We start from the raw sequence: 26,827 nt of genomic DNA, 5'->3' as shown, positions 1-26,827 counted from the left end.
TGTAATCAGTTTAATGGAAGACAAACCAGGTATAAACCTAACAAAATGTTGATAGCTGTCTAAATTTATAAAAAATGAGGAGATAAACAGTATTAAAGACCTTATGAGGCTGGTCAGGTCTCTTCTATAAGTGAACCCTCTGTCACCTTATGCCCTTTAAAATCTGGATATGCATCTTTTTTAATATTAAACTGCTTTTAAATTTAAATTAGATTTGCAGTTAATTTAAATCAAATACTTTCTGCTTTTAACATGCATTTTAAGTTTTAAAAGGCAATCTACGTAAAGTTCTGAGCATACTCTAACCTATTAGCATAATTTTCCTGAATAGTTTTTTCATTTAAAGTATGTGTGTACCCAGAGAATTGAGAGAAATCTGGACCTAGCACTGACTGTAGTAAAAACCCAGCTTTTGACTTTTTCCTCAGCAGCCTGAAACAAAGCCCTATTCTTTCTACAACTCATTCAGTGGGAATGAAAATAGCTTATCAAACTTGAACAACTTGTTAGGAGCTGAAAAAGGATATTTTTCTTTGCTGGTCTATGAATAAAACTCAGAGTGTGAAGTTGAGAGTTGTCAGTTGGAAAATTCTGGAAGTGTTTGTGGCCATGGTGTGATAGCAGAACCTCCTCCGAGGTCACTGCACAGCGTTCATCGTTAATGAGGTGTGTGTGAAGGCTCAAAGACAGACAAAAGGAAACCCTTGACAAAGTAGAAATTAGACCCTTTAAAAATAGGTTTGATAACCACAGAACCTCCATTATCTACCCTGAGAAAAACAATGCTTCTGTTAAATATTCCAGTTTTAAAAGAAAACATTTCAATAAAAACATTTTTCTTGTATTAATCATAATTGGCATGTTTGTATGCAATATTTTTATTACAAAGCTGTTGCTTGTGTTTTAATTACAGTCTCATTTCTATCCAAATACAAACAGTGTATGTCGTTAGGGAAAATATATAGTGTAGAAGGAAAATTGTTCACAATATCTGACAAGTGACAGATGTATTGTAAATGTTATATTTTCTTAAGTACTTATATATCTTATATATCTACTTATAATACTTATATCCCCATGGTTGGCCTAAAGAAAGAACATGCAAAGTAAGTACAATATTTAGTGGCAAATAAATGTATTTTTGTAGTAACCAACTAGTTACAATCAATCTTTAGCAAAATAACTAAAACCTAAAAATATTAAAGAGGATTAAAATTTATAATTAAGATCACCATTGGTTTAAATCACACCTGAAGTAGCTGATCATGATCAATGTTTCATGGGACTTGCACTGTATTTGCCAGCATAACTCTGGGCATTTTCCTGGGCTCTATAGTCCCAGATGACACATCCAACTGATGGCAGTTCTCCTGGAGACCTTCCATTAAGAATTTTCTGTTGACTTTTGCCTTCATCAATACAGGTTGTGTTTGCTGGTCAGAAAGTCTTTATTATTAAATCCAGAAGTCTTCCCATTTTCTCTAGTCCACCTCTACACAGAGAAGGTTCAGGTTCGTTGCAGGTCTTTAAATTAATTGAGTTGAATGAATCAGTAAGCAAGAAATGTCTCATCACCTTCTGAGAGGTGTTGTCTGTGCTGCCTCTTACAGTTACTTATCACTGGGCCCCTAAAAGTCTTCATTAGGTAACAAACTCTCAGTTTCTGACAGTAGTCTGACACAGTTCTCTTTAATTAGACTCCGTGCAGAAAGATTCCAAGATAGTGGCTGTGCCAATTTCTTTGTGGGAACATCATTATTTAAAGATGAAACACTCAGATCAAGTTGCGCCATATTACTGTCAGGGGAGGAAGAATCTAAATGTTCACACTATTCATTTTTTTGTGTTGAGACCAAGCAGAAAAGCAATGGATTTGAATTCCCCATATTCATACGCTCTTGCTCTTCCATAAAATGAACTAACAGCTTTCAAATCCAAATGTAGGGAATGGATTATGGATCCCAGCAGAGCAATGTGATCAGAAGCAAACCAGAAAACCTGGTCCTACCAGGAGTTGGACTTTGATGATCCTTATGAGTCCGTTTCAGCTCTGGGTATTCTATGTTTCTGTGACTCTACCAGAAAGAATAGGTTAGAAAAGAAATTTCTGTCCCAGTTGTGAGATATTTTCCAGAACTGCCTTGTAAAAGGAGTTGTTAAAACATCATCTGTCACAGCATCTGGGAATGTGATGTGCGTGTCTGTCGTGCATCCTTACGGATCCCTGATGCTTGGTGGGCGTGTTGATGCCAGGTGATAGCTGAAATTTCCTTGGGACTTTGCAGGTGGAAAGCAGTATTTTCTAACGTTCTTACGCTGTTCACACATCCAGGCTTCCCAGAGAGCTGTGTTAGGCAAACCTCAGCAGAATAGGAGCAAGACTGTTCTCTGGGGAGGTGCAGCTGTGATAGCTGAGCCTTATCTCCAGGCTGCTCCATGCCATCACCACCACACAGGCTGGGAAGCTCTGGAGACTGCAGTGTGTTGGCCTTAGATGACTTAAACTGCATGGTACCACAAATATACTGCAGTAATTTACAGTAGAGTATTTTTATGGGATTTTTCTCTTAAAAATGGGGTCTGCGGCAGCTTTTGAGCCTACTCCACGTTTTAAGGTTGTAATTGCTTCAAAATCCCTTCAGTTGAGCCTTTTGTGGGCCCAGGCATAATCATGATTTGATACATTTTTACACATAACTATTTGTATACTCATAGAGGATTTTGTCAAAAGAAAAAATGTCTGTTGCTATTTGATTGTGTTTAATCAACTAGTGGCAGTCTGATGCTCCAGCAGTGTGTCTCCTATCTAGAGGAAACAACCAGTTTGCCAGTCCTTTCCTCTAAAGCCTGTAAGACTGTGGGATCATCAACTGGAGCTGAGCTCAGCTACACTGACTGATTGCGAGATCACAGGACCCAGAGGAGGTCACTTCTGAGGAAACCTAAGTGCTTCCATGGAGGTTAATGCATCATTTGAAAGGCAAATGAGTGGAAGTATTGTGTGAGGGGAGGGCAGATTCCCTTATAATCAGAAATTATTAGCATCAGGATGCTCTACTTACCCCACCTTCACTAAATATCCTTTTAAAAGATCTGAGATAAACATTGGAATGAATAGACTCGTTGTAGCCTTCTCATCTAATTAAAAAAAAAATATACAATATCTGTTCCTTGGAGGACTCAAATGTGTAATAAAACTGCAGCTTTAGAATGAAACCTGCATAAGGAAATATGGGCCTGAATATGGAAAAAAATGGTTGACAAGAAGTCCATTAGTTCAAAATGGTGGTGTGAGATGTTGCAAGCGTTGGAGATACTCCCTGATTTTATGGACTGCAGTTACCTTGGTTTTCAGCCATTTTTCTCTCTGCTGTTGTCTTTTGGTGTGTGACAGTTCCTTGATTATAGGAAGAAATAATTAATGATAACTGTTTCTAAATGCCACCTGCTCACGGGAACAAACTGAAATGGCACTTGAAGTGGATTGTGGAAATTCTCATTATACCCTTCTTCCTGGAGTAGTTCACAAGCACCACCAGAAATCTTTGCCTTCCACTGTAGAAAGTGATGTGAGGAACAAGTGGGATTTAAGGAGAGCATTGGAGGAGAAGGAAAGTTTTCTTGTGTGAGATGAGAAGCTGCCGCAAGTGTTTGCGTGGCATGAGAGGAGCAAAATGGAATGGGAGCCTGAGCTGGAGGGAGCAATGAGGAGAGAGAACACTCAGAGATACCAAATAATAGCCCAAAAGAAGAAGAAAAGAGGGAATCTTCAAGTTAGGGTAAGGATATTGTCTCAGGAGAGTTTAATGTACACTTGTTTTTCCACTTCAGATCAGGTGAGTTGTGTTTGTGGGGGTGTGTAAAGCCCACAGCTCAGCTGTTCATCTGGAGGTTTTTCTGTGTGGCACCTGGTGCCTGCTCTTTCTCTCATAGAATTAAAAGTAACGTTAGAGTATTTTGGGTGACAGTATTTTGGGGAGGAAGGGTCCATGGAAGTCTGTTTTTAAAAGGGAACATTAATTGAAGTATGCCAAATGATATGCTGGGGTTTATTTTCCTCTGCAAATCTTCTCTTCAGTTTTGGTAAATGAATGGCGTACTCAAAGCAAAGTATTGCCAAAGAAATGGTGTGGCTGTCAAAGGGAGATTGTAGGGGGCACTGTGTTTCTGGATCAGATGGGGAATCCATAGCTGCCCCATCCCACTGCAGGGATGCTCCTGCCACCAGGTTTGGAGATAATAGCACTTACAAAGATATGGCAGACTCTGTCCTCTCCTCTCAACAACTGAGGCAGGGGGACTGGGTAGAACATGATCTCTGGCTCTTCCATTTAGATTTGCCAGTTTTTAATACAGCTGCCTTATTTTTCTCATGCTTGCTGGTCACCAAGAAGAGAATTGTAGTGATTTAGTGGAATTTTAAAAAGCATTACGGAAATTGTCTCTATTTTTCAATTTAAAGCTTTGAAAAGAGACGAGTGCATCATTTTTGAGATAAGGTTTGAAGAACTGTCTGCCTCCTTGGAGCTGAACATAGGGCTAGTGGGAAGATTAAAACAATAAGCTTATTATATTATTAGTAGTGGGAGAATTCTAAACCCCATTTGTTCAATTATGGTCCCTTCAATATGCTTATTTAGGTTCTTGTAAATTGTAATCAGTAAATTAGACGTGCTGCCCTCACAGCTCCAGGGTTAGCTTTCAAGGGACTTCCTACATTATTTTTTTTTTAATGTTTATAGTGAAATCAGGAAGGGAATTAGTTGCTTGATATGCAAGGTTGGCTCTGTGTAGTGGATGCTGCCTGCATTCTGATGTCTATCATTACTAAGTGAAGAACAGTGGTTCTGATGCTGCAGCACTGCTGTCTGAGCAGGGAAATCTCGGAAAAGGCCAGGACTGTAACCATGTTATGTGCTATGTAATAAAAAATGGGAGCTAAACACATTAGAATGAACACAGGCTGATAAATGAGATCATTGTAAAGTCTCCAAAAACCAGCATATGTTGCTAATAGTTATCTGACGTGACACAAGAGGGATGTAAAATCCTCAGTATCACCTTCTATATACAAATACCGGCTCTGTCTCTCTCTGTGGTGTTTTTTCCCCTTTCTTTTCTCTGTATTTTGCCTTGACAGTTTTAATATTGAGCATTTGATACTAAACCAAATCACCTAGCTGAGTCATCCAGAGATTTTTCAATCCTCCTTTTACCTTTCTAGATGGACTCTCATTTGCATCACACAGAGACACCATTTTCCAAAGCAATACCTCTTCCCTTTCAGCTCATTTAACTGGATATTTCAGCAGGTTTGGGAAACAGGCTTCTCAGCCCTTTTCAAGTGCTTTATATCTCTCTGTAATTTAAAGAACCTTTTGCCTTCCTGAGAAGTGGTGTCTGGTTTTGCTGTGCAGATAAATTGTGTGTTTGTTGCAATACTAGATCATGCAAACTCCAATATCCTGACCATATTGTCCCCATTTATTTCTTTTATCTCTCTGTTTAATATAATAGGAATAGTGGCTGAGGCAGGGAAACATATGCAGCAGCATAATAGTATATTGTTTGAGAGCAGTTGTCTTCCATTTCCAGGGTTTCTCTTTGAAATGTAATTGTCTGCTAATATAACTGGGAGATATTATTGCAGGAGAGATCACTAAAGTGTTTACTTGTGCTTTTAGTTCATGTTACAGCTGTGTAGTATTTTTAAAAGAACCTGGATGCAATATTAGCAGTTAAATATCCTTGGTGAGATATGTTTGTAAAAGTTGTGATAGGCATATTGTCACCGAATGTGGTGCCAAAACAGGAATCGCTGTGTCCCATGTGTAATGCAGCAACAACAGAATTACAATTGCCTTGTGTAAAGTATCTGGTAATGAAGGCAGATAATGGAATTCTTTGCAAAAGCAGATGCTAACTGGCTCCCCAACGCTAGGCAGGCAACTGAAAAGTGATACCAGCTGGAGGGGAGAAAAAACAGCTGAAAAAGGCATTAGAAAGAAGATGCCTTAGATGCACGTTTGTTTAAGCAGTAAATACTTTTTTAAAATAATCTTATGAGATTCTTATTAAGAGGCAGACTGAGACTACCATGACAGTGTTGTAGGAAGTCAGCTGGATGCCCAAAGGGTATTTGTATGCAGATTGAATGACTGAAGCAACATCCACTGGAATAGCGGAGTTATCATTTATGGAGCAAGGCTGGTGAGGACAGCCCTTCCAAGGGTTTAATTGCAGGAGGTGGGATTGGGAAGAGCCAGAACCTTCTGTTGGTCAGGGAGGAGGCAGCATGTGCTGAGGGAGGCTTGATTTAAAAAGCCGGGGTGTCTCTGCTAGTCCCGACGTGCAGAAGCATGTCCACACAAACGTGTCTCTTCTCCAGCAGCACTGGAAAGCAGTGCCCTCCTGCCAGGCTGGAAATGGTGCTCAGCATGAAGCATCTTCGTGGTTTCTCCGTGATCTCCCACTATTTTATCATTTAGTCACCTCAGCTGTTTCTAATAGCTGCTTTGGAAATGAATGTGATGATTTAGAATGAAGGGCTTAGTCTACACAGTCTTAAGCTCTGCCGGGGGAGGTTTAGGTTAGATATTCTTTACAGGGAGGGTAATCAGGCATGGGAACGGGCTGCCCAGGGAAGTGGTGGATTCTCCATCTCTGGAGGTTTTTAAGATGAGACTGGATGTGGCACTTAGTACCATGGTCTAGTAACCATGGTGGTGTTGGATCAAGGGTTGGACTTGATGATCTCAGAGGTCTTTTCCAACCCAGCTGATTCTATGATTCCTTCCATGTGAGTAAGATTTTCTTCAAACAAATAAGGCAACACGGAAGACCCTAAAAAAAACAAGCCGTAACAATCCAATCTCTTAATAAATAGAAGCAATTTGATGACCCCTGGAGTTGATCTCTCGTTTTTGCCCAGATAAATTTTTCTTTACCCAATGATTTGTTCCCCCAGTGGGGGATTATGGCACAGCTGGAGCGCTGAGCTGGGAATCAGCTCAACAGCTTTCCAGTCCTGGCCCAATGCAGGCAGGCCAGAAACTTTGGTGGGACTCTGTCTTGTCCCAGGCAATTGCCCGAACTACTAATTTTTGGAGGACTTAAACTTACTTTTAGTTTCAGCCCAGCTCAGAACAGGAATCGATGTGTGCTTCTGAACTGCTAACATTTTTCCCATGTGAGAAAACTCATTTTGAGGAGGAAACACTGCGGAATTACAGACTTACTGGCAGCCTCAGAGGCACTATGTCTGCAGACAGAGGCTGGAGCAATGTGTGTTTGCAATGTCACAGGGCTGCTCCTGCTGGGGAATTTCAAGCAGTTTTATTGACAAGCAAGAAATGAGTTTTGAAGCAGGCTCTGAAGGTGTGCAGCTTCATCTGTACTGCATTTAAGTGTGTGCGTTCGTTGCTTCTTCAGTTTTTTTCCATGCTTCTGACTGTAAGTTGTTAAAAATATGCTTTAGACATGTTCCTTGCTTCTGGCAAGTGAAAGTGAGATGTGTTCCCTGTGTACGACAAGCAGTGAAAGGAATTGTGGCAGCGCAATGATCAGTCAACAGCATCCCTCCAGCACTGAGTCTTTCCTTTGTCCACAAAAATGCAATCAATAAGAAAACCCTTTTCTACCCATTACCTGTTCTGGGATATACTGCAGCTGTAATGAGTTATTTGTCTAATTGTGGTGGGCAGCAAATGTCTTGATGCTCTTCGGGTCTGGACTTGCTTCATGGGCAAAGTAAATTAAACCTTGGTGATATGAATAAACATGCCTGTATCTCCTGTTGTTCAGAAGCACAATTTTCAAGACCTTTCCTCTTGCTGTTTTTTTTCAGGACGTATCCTGCGTACAAGAAACAGCTTCCAAATTCATGTAGCAAATCACACCTCTAATTATATTTTGACCCCATTACCTAAGAAATATATTAAAGAATTCTGCAGCTACATGGATTACCGTTTAATGCACTTATATGAATTTTTTGGCATGTAATTGATAGTAAAAAATGAGTTATCCATTTCTTTAAAATATTCTGATTTTGTAACAGACCTCTGGAGAGCTTTAACAGCTTTGTAGGGATAACATCTCATCCTTAATGTACACACCCCAGCTTTTAGGCTCAGGCACCAGGGATTTTGAATGTGGCAGAAAATGCTAGCCTATAAATACAACGGTGGGAGAGCTGGTTCTTGTGTGTGTTTCTCTGAGTGCAGGTAATGCTCTTTGGTGCACCTGGGGTTGGAGATGGAAGGCTGTTGCCTTTGTCCCAGTGGTCTCTGCCAAGGCACAAGGGGCTGCTGCAGCTGGAACAATTACTCGGGAAGGACCGTTGGAGAGAAGAGCTGCTGGGAATGACCCAAGTTTGGCTAAATCACCCTGACAGCACAGGGGATGTGGAAGGAACGTTTCTACTTCATCACCTTTCTTCTCAGCAGTTTTTATTCACTTTTAGTTGCCTCCCTCTCACCTTCCCCAGCTCTTTTCCCTCTTTCTTGTTGTCATGGGAACACTCACTACAGTAGTTAAACATACTATTAAAATATGCTTCCCCAGGAGGATGGTAGTAGCTAATATTGATCTAGCTCCTGCTGCTGACTCAGGGATATGGTCGAACATAGAATATCCCTTATTTCTCCTTTTAATGCATAATGCAGCAGTTTCTTTCACCTTGGGCTCTGTACTAAAGGTGACATCCAGTCATGGCGATATCCTTTGACTTGCTTTTTTAAATGTGTGGCCTATCTGAAGCATTGGATGTTTAAAACTGGCTTTAAAATCTGTAAAGGAAAAGCAGGCAGAAAAAAAAATCACCCTCACCAGCAACAGTGATAGATGTTGGTGAAAAGACAGTCAGATTAAACTGTCAGCATCCACAGCCACGCAGTGTGCTTCAAATAACTTTGTAAATACATTGAGCTCTTGTCACAGGGATGGTTGAAATGTAGATGAAAGACAAATAACCACCTTAATATCAAGTGAAGCTGCATTTAAAAGCATAATCACTCATCTACATTGTCACTGACATCTGCTCTGCGTAATCGCCCGCGCAGCAGCACCTCGTGTTAAGCAGAGCATGGTGAGCAGAGTCCTGAGTCACTAGAAAGAAGCAGAAGGTTTTACCTTGAGATATGAGTCTGCAGTAATGTTGGAACCATTAAGGGCTTCAGTTTCCCGCAGTGGTTAATTAACCAGCTCGAACTTTATGAGGGTTTCCTGAATTTGATGGGGTTTGTACAGTAAAGGTACCTCTGGAATTTCCTTGTTTATGCTCCTTACAGAAAATTTTTGGTTTAGAAGCAGGCTGTTGTACAAATAATTAAAATAGTGTGGGTTTAATGTGAACAATATTTGCAGCTGATGCTGCATTTTGCTGTGTGAATGATACACACACAGCAAACAGTATTTTAGAGTCTGTGCTGAAAAGACCTTTGTTAAAAACACTGTTTGCTGAGAAGTCATAAATTTCTAGCGTATTTGTATGTGTTCTTGAACATCTGTGTATAAGTTATTTCATGTTCTAACTCATTTTATGTTTGACCTTCCTAGAAAAAATCAGGCAAAGATATGCAGATCTCCCAGGAGAGTTGCACATTATTGAGCTTGAGAAGGACAAAAATGGGCTGGGACTCAGCCTCGCTGGCAACAAGGACCGCTCCCGGATGAGCATCTTTGTAGTTGGGATCAATCCAGATGGACCCGCGGGACGAGATGGAAGGATGCACATTGGTGATGAGCTCCTAGAAGTAAGTGTTTCCTTTAGCTCTTAAGCAAGGCTCATGAGGAGAGAGGGAGAGGCATATGTGGAGCCATCATTTGAACCTTAAATAAAGCCTGCAAGTGGAATTAGGTGGCTGAGGGAAGGAGCTGTGCTGATTTATGCCAACTGAGAACTTGGCCTTTGGCAGGTAAATGTGTTTTCAGTGAAACAAAAATCATTGGCCTGTGAAAACTAATGTCTTGTCAGCGAAGTCTGTGCTCTCAGCATGTTCACAAGCTCTGCGTTGGGAGGGACTGTTGAAAGGCAGGAAGGGGACAGTAAATCCATCCTTGTAGTGCATATGTGGTTTTACAGGGAAATTCACACCTTACATTAAAAAAAACCCAAAACCCCTCAAAGTTACCATATGTGTTTTTACAGATGACAGGGATATTCCCTATCCTGAAAATAAATTTCATGCTATAATCTGTTTAAAATACTTATTTTGTTTAGTTGTGTCTGGCACAAGTTCACCCACGAGGCAAGAGAGCTCATTAGCAACTGGAGTATTTTGTCTTCACCTTTCCTCCAATCTCCTTCCTTCACCTTCAGACTGAAAGCACAGCTTTCCTTCACTTCATCTGATTTTTTGACCGTTGCAAAATGACACTTTGCTGCGGTACCTGCAGTGATTCCCCGCGTCATGATTGCTTCAGTGGTTTAAAAAAATCATCCATCTCCGGGGATCTTACCCTGAGAGAGAAGCTCTCACTGAAGAGCAGGGATATGCTGACCTGCTGTACTCCGTGGGTGGTGATGCTTTGATCTTTCAGCAGCTCTCTGTGCAATCAGAAAACCACCTATTTTTTCACTTTTCTTGACTTGAGAAGAGCAGTTTGACTGCCTGGGGATACCTTGGGAGTACTCAGAATTGGCTAAGCATTTGTTGTTGTCTAACAGTTCTGCAATTAGGGGTTTTCAATACACATAGTACAAGAAAGATGTTTTGCTATAAAAACACCCCCATCTGAAATTTGTTATTTTCATTTTAAGTGTGAGAAATGGTGTGAAGGTCTATACCGTAATGGAGTAGGGTAGGAAAATTACTTGCTCCTTCAAATTTATATTTTTCTATCCCTGACACTGAATTTTAATGGTATAAAAAAAAAAGGCAAATTGTTGAGTTTTGGGTGCATACCAGTTGAAAGAACTCACAGTACTGATTTCCTCTGTGCATATCATTGGTAGTTCCTGGTAGAAGAGAAGATCTAATGTTAAGTAGTGCCAGCAGTACTTGAAAGATGCACCATCTGTGATTAATCACATATCCCTCAAGGCTTGGGATTTGCATGGATGAGCCATGTTATAAGGAGCATTTTCCAAATTGGTGGTGCTGTTCTAATTCCTCTCCCTGTTAAGCTGGAGATAAAAAGATTTTCTTTTTTTTTTTTTTCCACTGGAAGAAAAGTGAGGTTCTCCATCTCAAAAATGCCAAACTTCAAATAAAAAGTTCAAAAGACTTTAGTAACTGCTTCTCTTGGTTACCTTTGCAATCAAATTAAAGGTGTGTTGTTGGTGGGCAGGAGAACAATTCCTGAGGTCATCTGGTCCAACTCCCTTGTTCAAGCAGGGCCACATCAAACCAGTTGCCCAGGATTGTATCCAGATGGCTTTTGAATATCTCCAATATTATTTCATGCTGCTTCCATGCCAGGGATGCAGAGGTCAGCGTGGTCAACTGACTTTACTTGCAGTGTCTTTTACAACGAAGTATGTTAGAGGAGCATGAATTGCAAACTCGGGTGCTCAGAAGTGAGGAAATGACAGAGCTCATGTTTGATTCTCATCTAACTGCATGTTTTAGGTATATTTGCATCTGTGATTAAACATCAGTTTTCAATACTGGAACGTATCAACAAGAGAAGGAATTCACATCTTGGGAAGCCTCTGGCATCTCTGCACTGTCCTTGGGTGTCCCAGCGAATCCTGTTGCTTAGTCTTGCTCCATTACTACTATGTGCAGACTACTCCCTGTGGGTTTTGATGGAGTTAAGGTTAATGGGATGGAGTTAGAGATGGATAGATATTACCTGTTCATTTTTCTTTTGAACTGGAGTTTGATTGGATTCAATTGAAGGATGTACCTCAGCACCTTATTCATAAAATCTTTTGTCAGTGAATTAATGAAATATCATCTCACTTTTAGCTTCCGCAAACAACAGTAGTCTTCTGGGAGCATGATCGTGGCTTGTTTTCACAGCCTGTACATTGAGGGAAATGCAGATCACATAAAAAAGTTGTATGTAATCATTATTTTTTAATCATTTCCATATTCAGTGATGTGTTTCGGATGGGTATGTGGCTGAAGAAAACAGATTTTTGAGAGAGAAGGTCCTTTCATCCTGCTGTCATACATGGAGGAAAACTACTTGGGTCGGGATTTGGTCTCTGTGCAGAAGAATGTGTTTTTTACTGGGCACAAGTTCTGCTTTTCGTTTCTTTTTCCAAGCAGAGGAACCATCTGTGGTGTCCCTACCTCGCACTCTTGCTGTTTTAGTGCAGGTGTCTGCACTGCTTCGAGTCTTATTAGTCTGGGCTCAGTCCTGTTTGTGATTGTGCCCAGCATGGCCCGCAGTGTGTTCACCTGGAGCTGTCCCTGTGCTTTGAGCCCTGCTGCTCCTGAGCTCTGCATGGCTCTGTCCTGTTGGGAGGTTTTATTCACACTGCAGAATCCACCCTGCTATTATTATTATTATCATCTCTCCATAAGAGACTCAACTGTGCTCTATTAATAAACCAAGCTGTTGAGAGCCCAGTTATGCTAAATTACTGATGTTGGGATATGCTGCCAACTCCCCATCCTTGCTTATCTTGATGAAGATGAGGCAGGAGGTGGAAGGAAACTGCTTGTTTGCATGTGGAAGTATCTCTGCTTGTGGCAGGGGAGTTGGAATGAGATCATCTTTAAGGTCTCTTCCAACACAACCCATTCTGTGATTCTTTGTTTTGTTGTCTGAGGCCGCAGCACTTCTTGAAAGAGTAAAAACCAGTCTTCAGAGTCAAGACTGACCACAGAGTTTGCCTGTTGTCCATTCTGGACTGTTGCCTGAGAGGCAATTATTACTTTTTATTTTTTTGTGTCATTTTTGTCATAGCTCAAAGCCAGAGAGCTTTTGTGTGAAGTGCATTTTTATCGCTATGCTTAGATAAATTGAAGTTATGCTGTAATAATATAATAGATACAGCAGTATATTGCCCAAGTAAATTAGTTACCCAGCCAAATTCACAATGCTACTTATGTTTCATAAAATGTGTTTTATTCTCAGTTTATTTGTTTTTGGATTTCTACAGAATCGTAGAATAGAATCATAGAATGGTTTAGGTTGGAAGGAACCTTAAAGCTCACCCAGTTCTACCCCCTGCCCTGGGCAGGGACACCTTCCACTAGACCAGGTTGCTCCAGGCCCCATCCAACCTGGCCTTGAACACTTCCGGGGATGGGGCATCCACAGTTTCTCTGGGCAACCTATGCCTATGTCCTTTTAATTTTTTCCAAAGGAGGGAAAAAATACTTTGTATACAGTTAAGGTTAGTTTTAAGTGGTGATTTTAAAGCTGCAAATAGGTAAGGCTGTGATGGAAAAGCTGTTGTGGAGGAGGGCACAGGTTTTCCGATGTCCTGTCTCTCTCTCCACACTCTGCAGGTGGGAAGCCATGGGGATGAGCTGCCAGCTCAGAGCAGGATGTTTTCTCTCCTTATGGAGTTTACGGTCTGTTGATCACTTTAGATGATGCACATGTTTGAATGTGTGCCCAGCAAGAAATTTGGTGAGGAAAGGGAAATTCACATTCTAGTTACTTTTTTCTCTCCAATGTTTTCCTCATGCTTTATTATTTGGGAGCTTGGTCTGTTTTATGGGGTTTCAATATATAAAATTTGACTGATAAAAAAGTTCTGGAAACTTTTTCCATTGTTTCAGAGGGTCTGGTTGTATCTCAAAATGCTACAATTCCTGTGGTTAGAAGGAACCTCCTGCACGGGTACAAAGAAATAATTATTACAGAAAGCTACGCCAGTATTTTACTAGCTTTGGGGTATCATTTAACTTCATTTTCATAAAAATCAGATGATACTAATTTTATGGATTTCCATTACTGCCACGTAGTGAAAACACTGTGGGGTTTTGGCGGGTTTTTTTAATATCCATATCTAATGTTTCTCTTCTGCAAATTAAAGTTTGAGAAGCAAACAATCCTTTAAATTTTTTCCTCTGAATTTAAGAGCTCAGATTTCCGTGAGTTTGTACTTTCTGCTACCTCAGTGCATGAAACTGTAAACCAAAACTTTTGTAGGTGAAGGCAACAGTACAGTTAGGATATGTGATTAAATCTACCATAAAGCAATATTAAAGATTGAACTTGTGTGTTGACCTGACCTCATACCTGTAGCATGTTTTTATCTTTCTCTGTGCTCTGCTGACTTTCCAAGGGGTTATAGAAAGAGACATTTAAAGAAGAGTTGAGGTTGATTTAGATCAGTTTATTTCTTTTGCTTAGTCGAGGCTTTGCTTTTCTTTTCTAATCTCTAATGAAAAAAGTAAAGCACAGATTGATACATTTTGACTCTCAAAGTACTATTTGCTTAATCTGACGTGTTACTTTATTTAAATTGAAAGATTTAAAATGGTGTTTCTTCTGAAATCCTAGACGCTCTCTTTTTTGTTTTATTTAAGTAGGCTTTTGTGCTTTGCTCATCACTGTGGTATCTACAGCATGAATTTATTTTGCAAAAGAAAGTGACACTTTAAAAAAAAAAAATTAATACTGGCTGTAATAACTATGTGGGACAGCCCGTAGCCTTGTGGAGATATATTACTTTGATTATGCTTTCATTTTGGTGTAATTAAATAATTATAACTTACAGACCCAGCTCACAGCTAATTAAATTTTGGACTATTTGATACGTGTAGCGAATAGGATTAATTTAGCCAGAGTAAAGACTATAAATTTTAATCTAAGAAGTCTGCTGTTTAGAAGAATTGATGGTAATTTAACTAAATCCAAACAATTTGTAAAGCATACACTATTCCCAGTGAATAAATTATTCTTGAGCTTGGAGAAATTAAGTCAACAAACTCACTGAAAGTTTCAAGTTGAACTTGAAGCCGGAATGCAACTGAGCATTTATTTTTGCCCCTGGATTTTTAAGCTTATCTTTGATTAGCAAAGTCTGGCCTAGGATGTTGCTTTTCTCCCTATCTTTGCCACCACGGCAGTTGCAGACAAAACCGTATTTAACCATTAGGAATGTTGACATGATGTTATTTCCTCAGTGCTGATCATTTCATGCCAGCTCAGGCCTTTGTGGACCTTTCTTGGGTCTCTCTTTACACAGTAAATGATTTGGTAGGTAGACGCTTTGCACTTCAATCCCAATGACCAATCGAGTGTTAGGGGTTTTATTCTTGTCCTGGCATTGTCCTTATTTAACTGATGAACTTACATCTTGTTTTGACCCACTGAAAATAAGATGGAAGTACTGTGAAGTTCCCAACCTGACCGACGAGCCCATATCACACAAGGCTGGAAGATTTGGCCAGTTACTTCTTGTTTGAATGAAAAAATCTTCTAAGACCACAAACCCCGAATCCAATACAAACATTTGCAGTAACAAAAATTCCTTCTATAATCACTAGTAAATTGTTCCTGGGCTCCGTTATCATTATTGTTTTAAACAGCATTGGTATATCAAATGTGAATGTAAATATTATGTTGTAAATTAAGAGTGGGAGGAAAAAACTGCAGTATTGAATCATGGAATTGTTTAGGTTGGAAAAATCCTTCAAGATCATCGAGTCCAGCCATTCCCCCAGCACTGCCAAGGCCACCACTAACCTGTGTCCCCAAGTGCCACATCCACGCAGCTTTTAAATCCCTCCAGGGATGGAGACTCCACCACTGCCTTGGGCAGCTGTGCCAGTGCTGGACAATCCTTTCCATGAAGAAATTTTCCCTAATAACCAACCTACACCTCCTCTGGCACAGCCTGAGGCTGTTTCCTCTCATCCTGTCCCTTGTTCCCTGGGAGCAGAGCCCAACACCACCTGGCTCCACCCTCCTGTCAGAGAGTTGCAGAGAGTGAGAAGGTCCCCTCAAGCCTTCTTTTCTCCAGGCTGAGCCCTCCTACCTCCCTCAGCCACTCCTGGTGCTCCAGACCCATCTCCAGTTCTGTTCCCTTCCCTCGGCACACTCCAGCCCCTCAATGTCCCTCTTGGACTGGGGACCCCAGAACTGTCCCCAGATTTCGAGGTGTGGCCTCACAGTGCCCAGCACAGGGGGATGGGCACTGCCCTGGTCCTATGGCCACACAATTGCTGACACAATCCAGGTGTCATTGGCCCTCTTGCCCACCTGGGCACACCTGGCTCATGTCCATAGCCAGGCTGTTTCCCTCTGAAAAAACAGCAATGGCTTGCACACAGAAAAGTGTCCAAAGTAGTGCCTGTTACTGTGCTTTAAGTGCTATGCTGTGCATAGCAAAAGTGATGTGGCGTATCCTTAAACTGTCCTTCATCTCCATGACTGTCAGTTCTGTTTCCTTCAGCAGAGCTGAGGAGTCAGCACAATCTTAATAGCCAGTTTTCCTAAATGTCCAGTAGCCTGCAGGTAAAGTATAGGAGTGTCTGTCTAAGCATCTGTGCTGTTGTCATCTGTCTGATTCTTCTCAGATCAAGTTGTTTTTTAAAAATCTAGGAGCAATCCTTAAAATCCATTCTAGGGATCTGTGAAAAAAAAAAAGATGGCTCTCATTTGTGGCTTACTAATAACAGTAAATTAGCTCTGCATTTCTTCTTGTTTTGTATAGGTCTAGACTTTGCAGACCACACTGTCTTTGAGCCTTATCTCCTTTTCCCACAGTAAACTTGGAAGTCTTGGTTGTATAAATTAAAACAAGGTGTACTTCTCCACTTACGTGAAAACCGTTTTCTTTTAACAGATAAACAATCAGATATTGTATGGAAGAAGTCACCAGAATGCTTCTGCAATCATTAAAACTGCCCCATCAAAGGTCAAGCTGGTTTTCATACGGTAAGAACAGTTCTCATCAAAACATTTGTTGCACTTTAGTCTATTACATGACATATTTACATATTTAGCCTGTTTTGAAATTGCTGAACTTGCTCAGTTCTCTTTGAAGTGGAATAAACCTTTTTCTTGACTGTTCTTGGAAAAATTGAAGAATTCTGCTTAGTAACGTAAAAAATATGAATCTAATGTCATTGAATGCTGATTTTAGGGATGTCTGCTGAAGACTTGAGCTGTTCCTCTTGGGCTTTGGAGCACCCTGATGAGAGCTACTTCTTCCAACCAAAAGTGCTTTAGGTTGGTTCAGGATAAAGTTGAGGTGGGCAGTTTGCTCACCCAGACTTCCAGGGGAGAGTGAAAATGGTTCAGAGGCTTGGGACTCCTGGGAAAGGAACAGGAAAGTGTGGATGGAGTACTTGGAGCACGGACTGGGTGAAAGTGTGAAGGATACCTTTGTGTGGGCATCAAAAGAGGATTTTAAAGTTGAGCTTTGACTTGTTTGTGCAGAGGCGAAGCCTGACTTTGCCAAGGAGCACTGGGATGGACTGTGTGGGAGGGAATATGCTAAAACAGCCTTTCATCTGCATAAGAATTACATGCAGGCATTTTTATTTTGCTCCAAGCATGAAAATTTTTCCTCTTTGTATGTGAATTAAAGACACCTGCATACATTCACTCAGAAGTTCAGGAAGTGTTGCTCTTATGACCCTGGGCAGGAGGTCTGGGAAGAAGCTGCCTCTTTCCCAGGACTCACATATGCTTTAATACACTGGAATTTCATAAATGTGTATTTAAGAATAAATTCCAGCTGTGACTTTTGTTGGGCATTTATGCCCATGCCATTTTATAATGTGATCTTCTCACTAACATATACATCATACTTGATATTGTTTTATATTCTCTGCTCATCCACATATTCCCTGTGAACAGTGTAATAATCTGTGGGTGAATGCATGTAAATGTGTACATTTACTGGCATGGCTCTGCCTGGTACAGCATACACAGAAATGATGGAAGAGCAACATTAGCACAGTGAGGAATGAGTTGCTATCCTTGGCAGCTCAGAGGATCTGGAGGAGATTAATGATCTTGCCTGCAGCTCCTGTGTTACTTTCTCCAGCCATTGAAAATTAAACGTCACATACCACAACTCACTCACCATTATTTAATTGCATGTGGAAAATGTGTCTGGTTGGAAGTTCCAGAGGCAAAACCACAACTTATGAAACCAAAACGCAAGAGTGTGGGCTTCTTGCAGCCTGCCCTGCCACTTCAAGCACTGTAGAACTCCAGGGAAGGGTCCATGTTAGCTCCAATTGCCATGGATTGAAAATCCTCAGTGCATGTTTTACATAAAGCCATGTTAATTCTTAGCTATAATTCTCCTTTTCAGATTGTCTGTGTAGCAGCGAATTTCAAGGCAAAATTTTATCTTGATCTTATTCAAGAGATATTAGAAATAGATATTGGAAATACCATTGGATGATTCTCGTTTCCATCGGTAGAGTTTAAAAAAAAAACCACCCGATTTCTACTTTTAAGTGCTGCTGCTGATGTTGTAAACTTCTATCTTCGCACTTCCCAAGAGCACACACATCTTGTCACTGCTCTTGGCCTTACACTGACAACTGATGTGTCAGTTTGCTCAACCCAGAGAACAGCAATGAAAAGGAATTCTCCCGCTGAGAGGATGTCATTTGTAACTGGAGCACTGCCTCTAACATGGGGAGAAAACTGATGTCGCCTTGTTTTTTGATGTATGCTCAAATGTTAACAAAGCTGGGTTAGACTATCTCCCTTAAAAGTGAATTTTAAGGAGAAACAAAAATCATTTTCTTTTCTCATGCAAACTATATTCCATGAGCTGAGTCTATCTTGGTGCTTCCCATTCCTACACCTTAGACCACAAAAACAGTGGATGTTATTGAATGAAAACATGGGCTGTGGCAGTCCCAGGAGTCTTATCCGTGGCACAGTTCAGTGGAAAAAGTGGAGTTTTTGGCTTTATCAACTATAATATAAAATGGGGATATCGAAATGCCACTACTTAACACAAAGTGGTGCCAGCCGGAGTAAATAAGAGCAGCAAGAGGCATCTTGAATCTGCACATGCCTTCAATGGCTTTCCCAGCTGCAAACAAAGTGCTGAGTGTAGCAGGATGAGCTCTCCTGGTAGGTTTTGCTGCTTGGCTTGTTTCAGGTATGTTCCTCTGGGCTCTAATGATGTGGAAAGAGCGAGATACCATTACATCTATCATGCTTTGAAAATGATGGAGCCAGTTGCAACAGAAATACTACTGCTTTCCTCCTCCTGAGCACTGTTATCCCTGAAGCTTCTCCTAAAGGTAGAAGGTGTGTAGAGTAACACAGCTGAAACACATCCAGGAGCATGAAGAGGCCACAGCTCACCATAGCAAAATAACATGTACTGCAGAAGTTGTGAGAGAAATCAATTTGCTCTTTGTGTGCATGAAGATATTAATATTCCAATTTCACCAGTGAAAGGCCTGAATAGATTACAGTTTTACAGAAATACGTCAGTCTGCAGCCTGAAAGGTTCCTGTGTGCCTGACCGAGCTGACCTAAAAGCCAAACTGGTGAAACTCTTGGTCTATTCCAGGTGCCCTCTTTGACACCCTGAGGCCTTATTTTCCTGAGATGAAGGATGCTCAGCGATAAGTGTGGTGCTTTTCACTTCGAAGCAGGAAACAGCATCAAGGTTTTTCCTATTCCTGCTGTTTCGGTTCATGTGCAGGGCAGGGAGATGTTTCCATAAATTCTTTAATCAGTTGTGAAAGAAGCCCAGAAATTCCTGGGCACAGAAAAGCCTTTCTGTGAGAACTGTAATAACTATCATTAAATAACTTAAGAGAATCACAGAATGGTTTGGGTTGGAAGGGACCTTAAAGATCGTCTCGTTCCAACCCCAAATTTATTTTTTTTCTAGAAAAAGATAAAGAATATAAGGTGACCTCAGCCTTTTTGACTTTTTACTAAGTTACTGAGTTACCATTTGTGCTATAAAAATCTATTCACACTTTTTTATATTCAGGTAGTGTTACAATTGCATTCCCACCCTTTCCTGAAATTTCTGCTGATAAGACATAGTGCAGTAACTGTTGTGAGAATCACAGATGTCCCCCTATATTTGAAGGTTTCTCACTCTGGTTTATGAGCATCTTTTCCTCAATTAAGTTGATGACGATTATTTAAAACAGTTGATTTTGGCCAGATCCCAAAATATAGGTCTTAGCACAGCCCTGTTTCCCAGTGGTCTCATTAATTACGTGAGCTTCTGAAAGCATCTAAAAGATTTGCAGTTATAGTGTCAATATGTAGTGTCAATATAGTGGCAATAAGTGTTGTAATGTCTTAGTTACCTTTTGAAATTCTTGGTCTAATTTTCCAACAGGAATTAGCCAGGTAATAATATCAGAAATGGACTTGCTTCTTGTAGGAGTGTCTGTGCCCTAGTTCCCAAAATAGAATGTGTTTCTATCCATTGTGGTTTTTGTTCATGCATTGTAAGTCCATCCTTGTAAGATGCATAATAAAACAATATAATTAGATTTTACATCTGTAGTAGGAAATCCAGTTTATATCAGAATGCTCTTTTACAGGGAGAATTTTATGATTCAGCAAATTCAGTGGTTTTTTCCATGCTCAATTAACTGCCTTTAATCTGGTTTAGTGCTTCACTGTTGGTATAATAAGCAGATCAAATATAGTTGAATGCTTGAATCAAAGTGAATGCCACTGATTTCAAACCATCCTCCCATTGTGTTCAGTTTTGTGAGTCATTCTTTGGTCTACCTTTATTCTTTAAAAGAAAATTGTCTTGTGCTGTGTGAAACATGAGAAGTGCTTTCAGAGTAAGGGATTTTGCTGATTAAAATACCATCTGTTTGCTGTCCAGAGCCCTCCCACACTGCAGTCATCGTTCTGTTATCATTGCTTCCTGCTGATGGGATTGTAGCTCCTCGATGAAGCCCACAAATCTCTGTCACCCAACCCCTCCTTCCATTTCCAGGTGTAATTCTAAAGACTATTCTGTTATTTATGGTGGCATGCAAAGGAGAGAGATCCTTCTACTCCAAGGACTGGGAAAGCCAAGGCAGTGTCTGGGCTGGCTGTTTAACAGTCCCCATTGCTGTGACTTTGTCACTGGTCTTTGCTCTTCTTTTAAAACCTCCATAAGTAACATTTTATGTTATCTCAAATGCTGTCATACTTCAGATAATAATTTCTTGTTTGTTCTAACCTACATAACCCCATATGGGCCATGCACTCAAAAGTTAGACTCAGTGAGCCTTGTGGGTCCCTTCCAACTCAGAATATTTTGTGATAATTGACCATATTTTAATGGTATAAACTCTGTTTTTACTTGCTTTGGTTGCTTAGGTTCTTTCATGTGGGAAAGCTTAAAAAGTAAGCCCTTGCCAGGCACTGTGTGTGCAAGTTTGAACATTTCCTGTTTTCTTCAGAGCTGTTTCCTCCTTGCTGTCATACACATGTGGGAACAAGCACATAGTTGAGGAAGTTAAGTAATTTGGGCTCTTTCAAACCTTTGAAGACCTAAGCTATAGTTTATATGTACGTTAGTTGTTCATTTAAAATACCTGGATGCATTTGGCTCTCATGTAGTTAGGAGTGGATGGAGAGGAAATGGAGAACAAGACTGTTCTTGCTGCTAATAGGAGAATTTTTTTGAGAAGATGCATAACACAAAGGTCTTTTTGACCCAGCTGAAGGAATAATCCAGTGTGGCTTCTCAGTGTGCAACTTTCCTGCAGCTCCTCTTTTCCAAAGGAACTTCTAGAGGGAAAACAAAGATGAGAAAATGATCCTGCCCGGACTTTTTTTTTTTTTAATTAGCAAGCAGGATGTGTACAGTATATGTTTTTAGTAATTTGCAGGACTTTATGTCCTGGTGTCACAAGTAGTGGGAGTTCTAAGGCTTACAGAGCAAATGTTTATTCCCTTTGTCCACAGATCTGTTCCAGTAAGATGTCATATCACTTCATACAAGGGTTTTTATTCTGATTCTTCATGTACCTTTTATTCCCAAGAAACATCCACAACCACTTACAAAGCTGTTGTCAAATGATCTCTTAGTGTTCATGAACTGTGTAGTTGCAGATAGTTTGGCAGGAGAATTGTGTCCCTTAGTTTAGACAACTAGAGGACATCTGGACTTCTGTGATTAGTCAGCAGTTGTCAGGAGCCCCTGAAGAGCAATTCTATTCATCCTGTCCTAAATTAAGTCATTTAGGTGCCGGGATTGCCCTTTTGAGTGGGTCTGGTTTAGGATTTGGCTTGGTTTTTGTACTGATCATAGAAGTTTGGACACTTGTAGGTGAGGTGCTCTGCTTTAGACAGGCAAGGAATCTCATTCCACATTAAACAAGGATTTTCTTGGCATTGCATGACAATGAGCTTGTACCACCATAAACCTGAGGGATGTAAGAGTAAGTAAAATGGAAACCAGAAAATTTTCACAAGGGCAGCAGTGACAGGACAAGGGGGAATGGCCTTTAGCTGAAGGAGGGAAGATTCAGATTAGATATTAGGGAGGAATTCTTTGCTAGAAGGGTCGTGAGGCATTGGAACACGTTGCCCAGAGAGATTTTGGACTCCCCATCTCTGGTTGGATGGGGCTTTGAGCAACCTGGTCTAGCGGAAGGTGACCCTGCCCTGGAATTTGTGGGAGGAGTGATGAATTCCTTTCCTACTCAGTTTATGTAGTCCTGAAGAAATTTAAACAGTTCTCTGGTGCCCACCCAGGAGGTGGGCTCCTATCCCAGTATCAGATACCAACCAGTCTAGGAGCTGGAATAAGAACCATGAATGTTTGTAATTTTTGCAGATAATGAAGGGGGAACACCTAAGCCTTCGTGCTGTATAAATTTCATTTATGTTGCTTTGACTTGAGACTATGAAGCTGTGTCTTGACTGTGAAGGGTTTAGACACCTTAACCCCAAGCAATAGTGAGCACTGGTAACTGAGAACAGCTTTTTTGGAGGTGGTTATGGAGCAACTATTGGCAAATACATTGAATTCTCATTTGCAGTCACTGTAATTTGAATACGATGTTCAGACTTTTAAGCTGTCTGCTCCTGCCTCAAAAGAAGATGATTACTCCTTTTAGTTGTAAATAAATTCACATTTTGGTTGAGGACACTTATGGAAGTGGAGAGCAGAAACAGCAATTTATTATTAGATCTGTCACTTTAAAATATGTTCTCACTTTGATTCTGCTTTGAAGCATTCTCCTTTGAAGCAACATTAAAGTATTTAAATATGTACGAGTCCTAGCAGGGGGAGATTACAAGTTGTGACACTGTGTAACCTTGGGGGGTTTTATATTTTTTCCTTTTTTTCCCAGGGAATTACTGTAAGTGGGTTTTTATTGCTTGAAATAAAAATAGCCATCCATTTAAAGCTGCATAAAGATATTTTCCCATTGATAGAAAAAAAAGGTGTGTCTATATGAAGTCAAAACTAGTTTGGATAATTAATTACATCCCAGTTTGTCAGGAGCTTCTGTGTAGCAATTTTTAGAGTATTTCCTACAAAGATTTATACATACTTTGTTATTTTCTTGTTTAAGTCTAATTGTGAGCTACAGAGTGGGGTTAGTTTTCATGCTGATTGTGCTTTATATAAACTATTATCAGAAAAAACTCTACAGTCAAAGAAAAATTGGGAGGCCTCCGACACCTCACATGGGATGGTTTATTCTTGTAGGTTAGAAAAGCAACATAATGAGATCGATGTCTCACGAAGATAAGAGGAGGGAGAATGTCCTTGCCCAATATGCCTGGCGGGGTAAAATGCACTTGGAAATTGTGAAATGCTGATGAAATTCCTGGGCTTGGTTCTGTGCCTGCCTCAGATGTGTGTCTTGGCCCCATGTCTCTGCATCACGAACCATGCCGTGATCTGAGCGTGGTTTCCCACTCTTGCAAGGCTTTGAGCAGGGCCAAGGGGAGAGGCTGGGAGCGAGTACAGAAATGAGCAGCACCCAACCAGTCCCTTTGAATGGTATGGCTGTTTGGTTGAAGATAAGTAAATGAATTCACCAGCCTTTGCCTGCAGGATTTATCATTTCAAATGCCTGTGACTCCCATTTGCTGCTGTGCTGAGAGCTATTGATTCACAGTGTTATTTCTCAGTGATCAGAACATGCTTCTGTTTATTAACTTCATGTGTTTTAGCTTCATGTGTTTAACTCTCGAGGGATAAAATAAGACTTTTTTCTTTCAGGCACTTCTGTAAAACGTTTTTAAGCACATTCTAGTCTAATAGCTTATTCTAGAAATTAAAGAGGAAAAAATCCTGCTTGTGTCACAGTGACATGGAATGTAGTAAACAGGACCAGAAATCAAACCCAGAAGACCCACTGCATGAACAGTCATTTCCCTTCATCTGAGAAGCTGTGAAGCAGCAATATTGCTGATTCCTCCTAAAAAGGAGGCCTGCAGAAAGGTTGGAGAGGGACTGTTCACAAAGGCATGAAGTGATGGGATGAGAGGAAATGACTTGAAGCTGAATAAGGGCAGATGTCAATCGGATATGGAAGAAATTCTTCCTTGTGAGGGTGGAGAGGCCCTGGCACAGGTTGCCCAGAGAAGCTGTGGCTGCCTCATCGCTGGAAGTGTCTAAGGCCAGGTTGGATGGGGCTTGGAGCCACCTGGGATAGTGGAAGGTGTCTCTGCCCATGGCAGGGGATTGGAACGAGATGAGCCTTAAAGTCCCTTCCAACCCAAACCATTCTATGGTTCTATGATAATTTGCCTTAGATGTTATCACTGAAATCATATATTACTTGGTTTCTTTTTACAGAGGCCAGAAAAATGCAGAGCTAATTCCACAAGCCCCATCATTTTAAATGGCAGTTGAGGAAAAACATTAGCAAGGCAGAATACTGTTTAATGAAAAAAACCAGGCTTTTGGAAGTCACGAAGTAATCAGATGTCAACTTCAGAAGCATTTTAAAGAGGAGAGAGGAAAAGATGCCATACATTATAAGCGTCTTGGAGAAAATAATGCAGGGAGAATCAGTGTTCATCTCCTCTTATCCCTACATTTCATAACATTTATTCCAAGTTTTTACATTAAATCTTTAAGAAAATACCACAGCAAAAAGGAACAAAAAAAACCCGCAATCTAATATATTACAACAGATATTGTATTTCAGTAATGTGGATGTGAGACTATAAACAAGCAGTTTACTGACCTGGACACTATTAGAAGAGGCTAACAAAGTGTTAGCGCATCTGCTGATGTGTAGGGACCATAAACTCCAACTGCATCCTCTGCTAATCCACACAAAATCAGATTTCCAAAGGATGTGATGTCAGCACGTCCCAGATGAAACTACTGCAGTCCCAAGAAGGGATGTGATCTGTTTGCAAGCAAAGAAGAGCCAAAACGAAGTGCTTTTCTAAGCTTTAACTCTGGTAGGCAACAGTGAATTTTTATGCTACTGAGAGTAATTTCTTGATGGGCAGAACCAACTCAAAAGGAAAGTTTGTCCATGATGGTTTGGTGTGTAACATGTTCTTTGTTGTACAGGAGTGAAGATGCAGTCAATCAGATGGCTGTTACTCCCTTCCCATTACCTTCAGGCTCCCATTCTTCCATTGAGGTAAGGTTTGTGGGTTGTTATTTTTAATTAGGGATTACTAAATTAGATAGATTAATCATAATTAGCAGCTCATGATAAGTTCGAACACCTTGTCTAATTAAACTCTGAATCATAAAATGCGTTGGGTAGAGACTTGACCTAATAGGCTTATTTTCCCCGTCTCTTTTTTATTGGTCTCAGTGTTACTGAAAGTCATTAGCAGCAGGTATTAAAGATGTTATTGCTGTACAGGAGGAAGTGAAGGCTCCAAACTAAAACCTTGCCGTCTCCTAACCTGCTCCTTTTTCAGCTGGTTAGAGTAGTCGTGGTGAGGAACTTTTGCCTAGAACAACCTTCCAATGCAAAAACTATCTTAGTTTAGTAATGTTACCAGTGTTTTCCATCATTAGAGTTGCTACCTCAGGCCCAGTGCAGACTGATTTCTCTCCTGAGCACCGTGAATCTCTGCAGGGTCACCACACTGTTATTATTTTGACATCTCAATGTGGCATAACTAAATTTTCTAGATAAACTACATGCTTAGCCTTGCTGTTGCTTTTTAATTCTATTTCTGTTTGAGCTAATAAAGCAAAAGATGCTTTATAATTAAATTGAGGTTTGGTCTTGCCTTGATGAAATTCATGTGCATTGAACTCCTGGTATTTCCATGAGCATCACTGTGATCCCTCAGCGCAGGTCCATGTGAGGTAATGCTGGATGCATCTCCTGTTTGCATCTCCTTGCTTGCTGTTGCATTCCAGGTTATTTTACCACTGATGGCTGTTCCATGCAGGCCTAGTGCTGTACAGTGCAAGAACTGCTTAGATTTTATTTGTATCTGAGTAATATTTGGACAAACTTTGGCTTCTCGTTCTTGCCTTCATCCCAGCAGCATGTCCTGTGTGTGCAACCTGGTGCATTGCAAATTACAGTTTACAGAGTTCATTTTATTTTTGTTGACTCTTTAATACCTGCATTTGTTCCCAGCTTTTTTTAATATTTGTGTCTTCAGGATGAAGCAGAAAACTTTGTTTAGGCGCATTCTGTGCTGTGGTCAAATAACTGTAATTAACCTCTACCAAAGCCTGTGCTGTGTTTGTCTTTAGAGGGAGATGCTTGTGGGTTGAGTTTCGTGCATTAATGGCAAGCTCTTACTATTTACATTATGTTTGTTTTATAAGTAAATGCAGGTTTTTACTTCTAGCTAGTATTTTTTTTATTATCTAAAATAAATGTAACCAAAAATAGTGATGTTGTATAGAAGTATGCATTGCTTTCCTTTGGCAGCTCTTCCTGTCTTTAAATAAAGAAAAGAAAAAAAGCCTTATATCCTGAAATTATGTCTTCAAATGTCTTTGAAATAACCGAATAAATATTTAACATTGTGTCTTATGTGCACCCTGCAT

General features: G+C 40.4%; 1 protein-coding gene across 5 annotated transcripts in view; it reads left to right on the top strand.

Moving 5' to 3' along the window:
• PATJ (PATJ, crumbs cell polarity complex component) overlaps positions 1 to 26,827 on the top strand; it is a 143,516-nt gene that overhangs the window by 77,345 nt on the left and 39,344 nt on the right. For all 5 annotated transcript variants that reach the window (XM_027651662.1, XM_027651661.1, XM_027651660.1 and 2 more), the window contains exons 28-30: positions 9,556 to 9,752; positions 16,703 to 16,794; positions 25,370 to 25,442. In XM_027651662.1, coding sequence (XP_027507463.1) covers positions 9,556 to 9,752; positions 16,703 to 16,794; positions 25,370 to 25,442 — 362 coding nt within the window. The remainder of the gene's footprint in view (positions 1 to 9,555; positions 9,753 to 16,702; positions 16,795 to 25,369; positions 25,443 to 26,827) is intronic.

This window comes from Corapipo altera, unplaced genomic scaffold, assembly GCF_003945725.1.
Source record: "Corapipo altera isolate COAL_440 unplaced genomic scaffold, ASM394572v1 57, whole genome shotgun sequence".
In the NCBI taxonomy this organism is placed as follows: Eukaryota; Metazoa; Chordata; class Aves; order Passeriformes; family Pipridae; genus Corapipo; species Corapipo altera.
The sequence above is the reverse complement of the archived record's forward strand: the minus strand, read 5'-3'. Positions and strand labels throughout refer to the sequence as shown.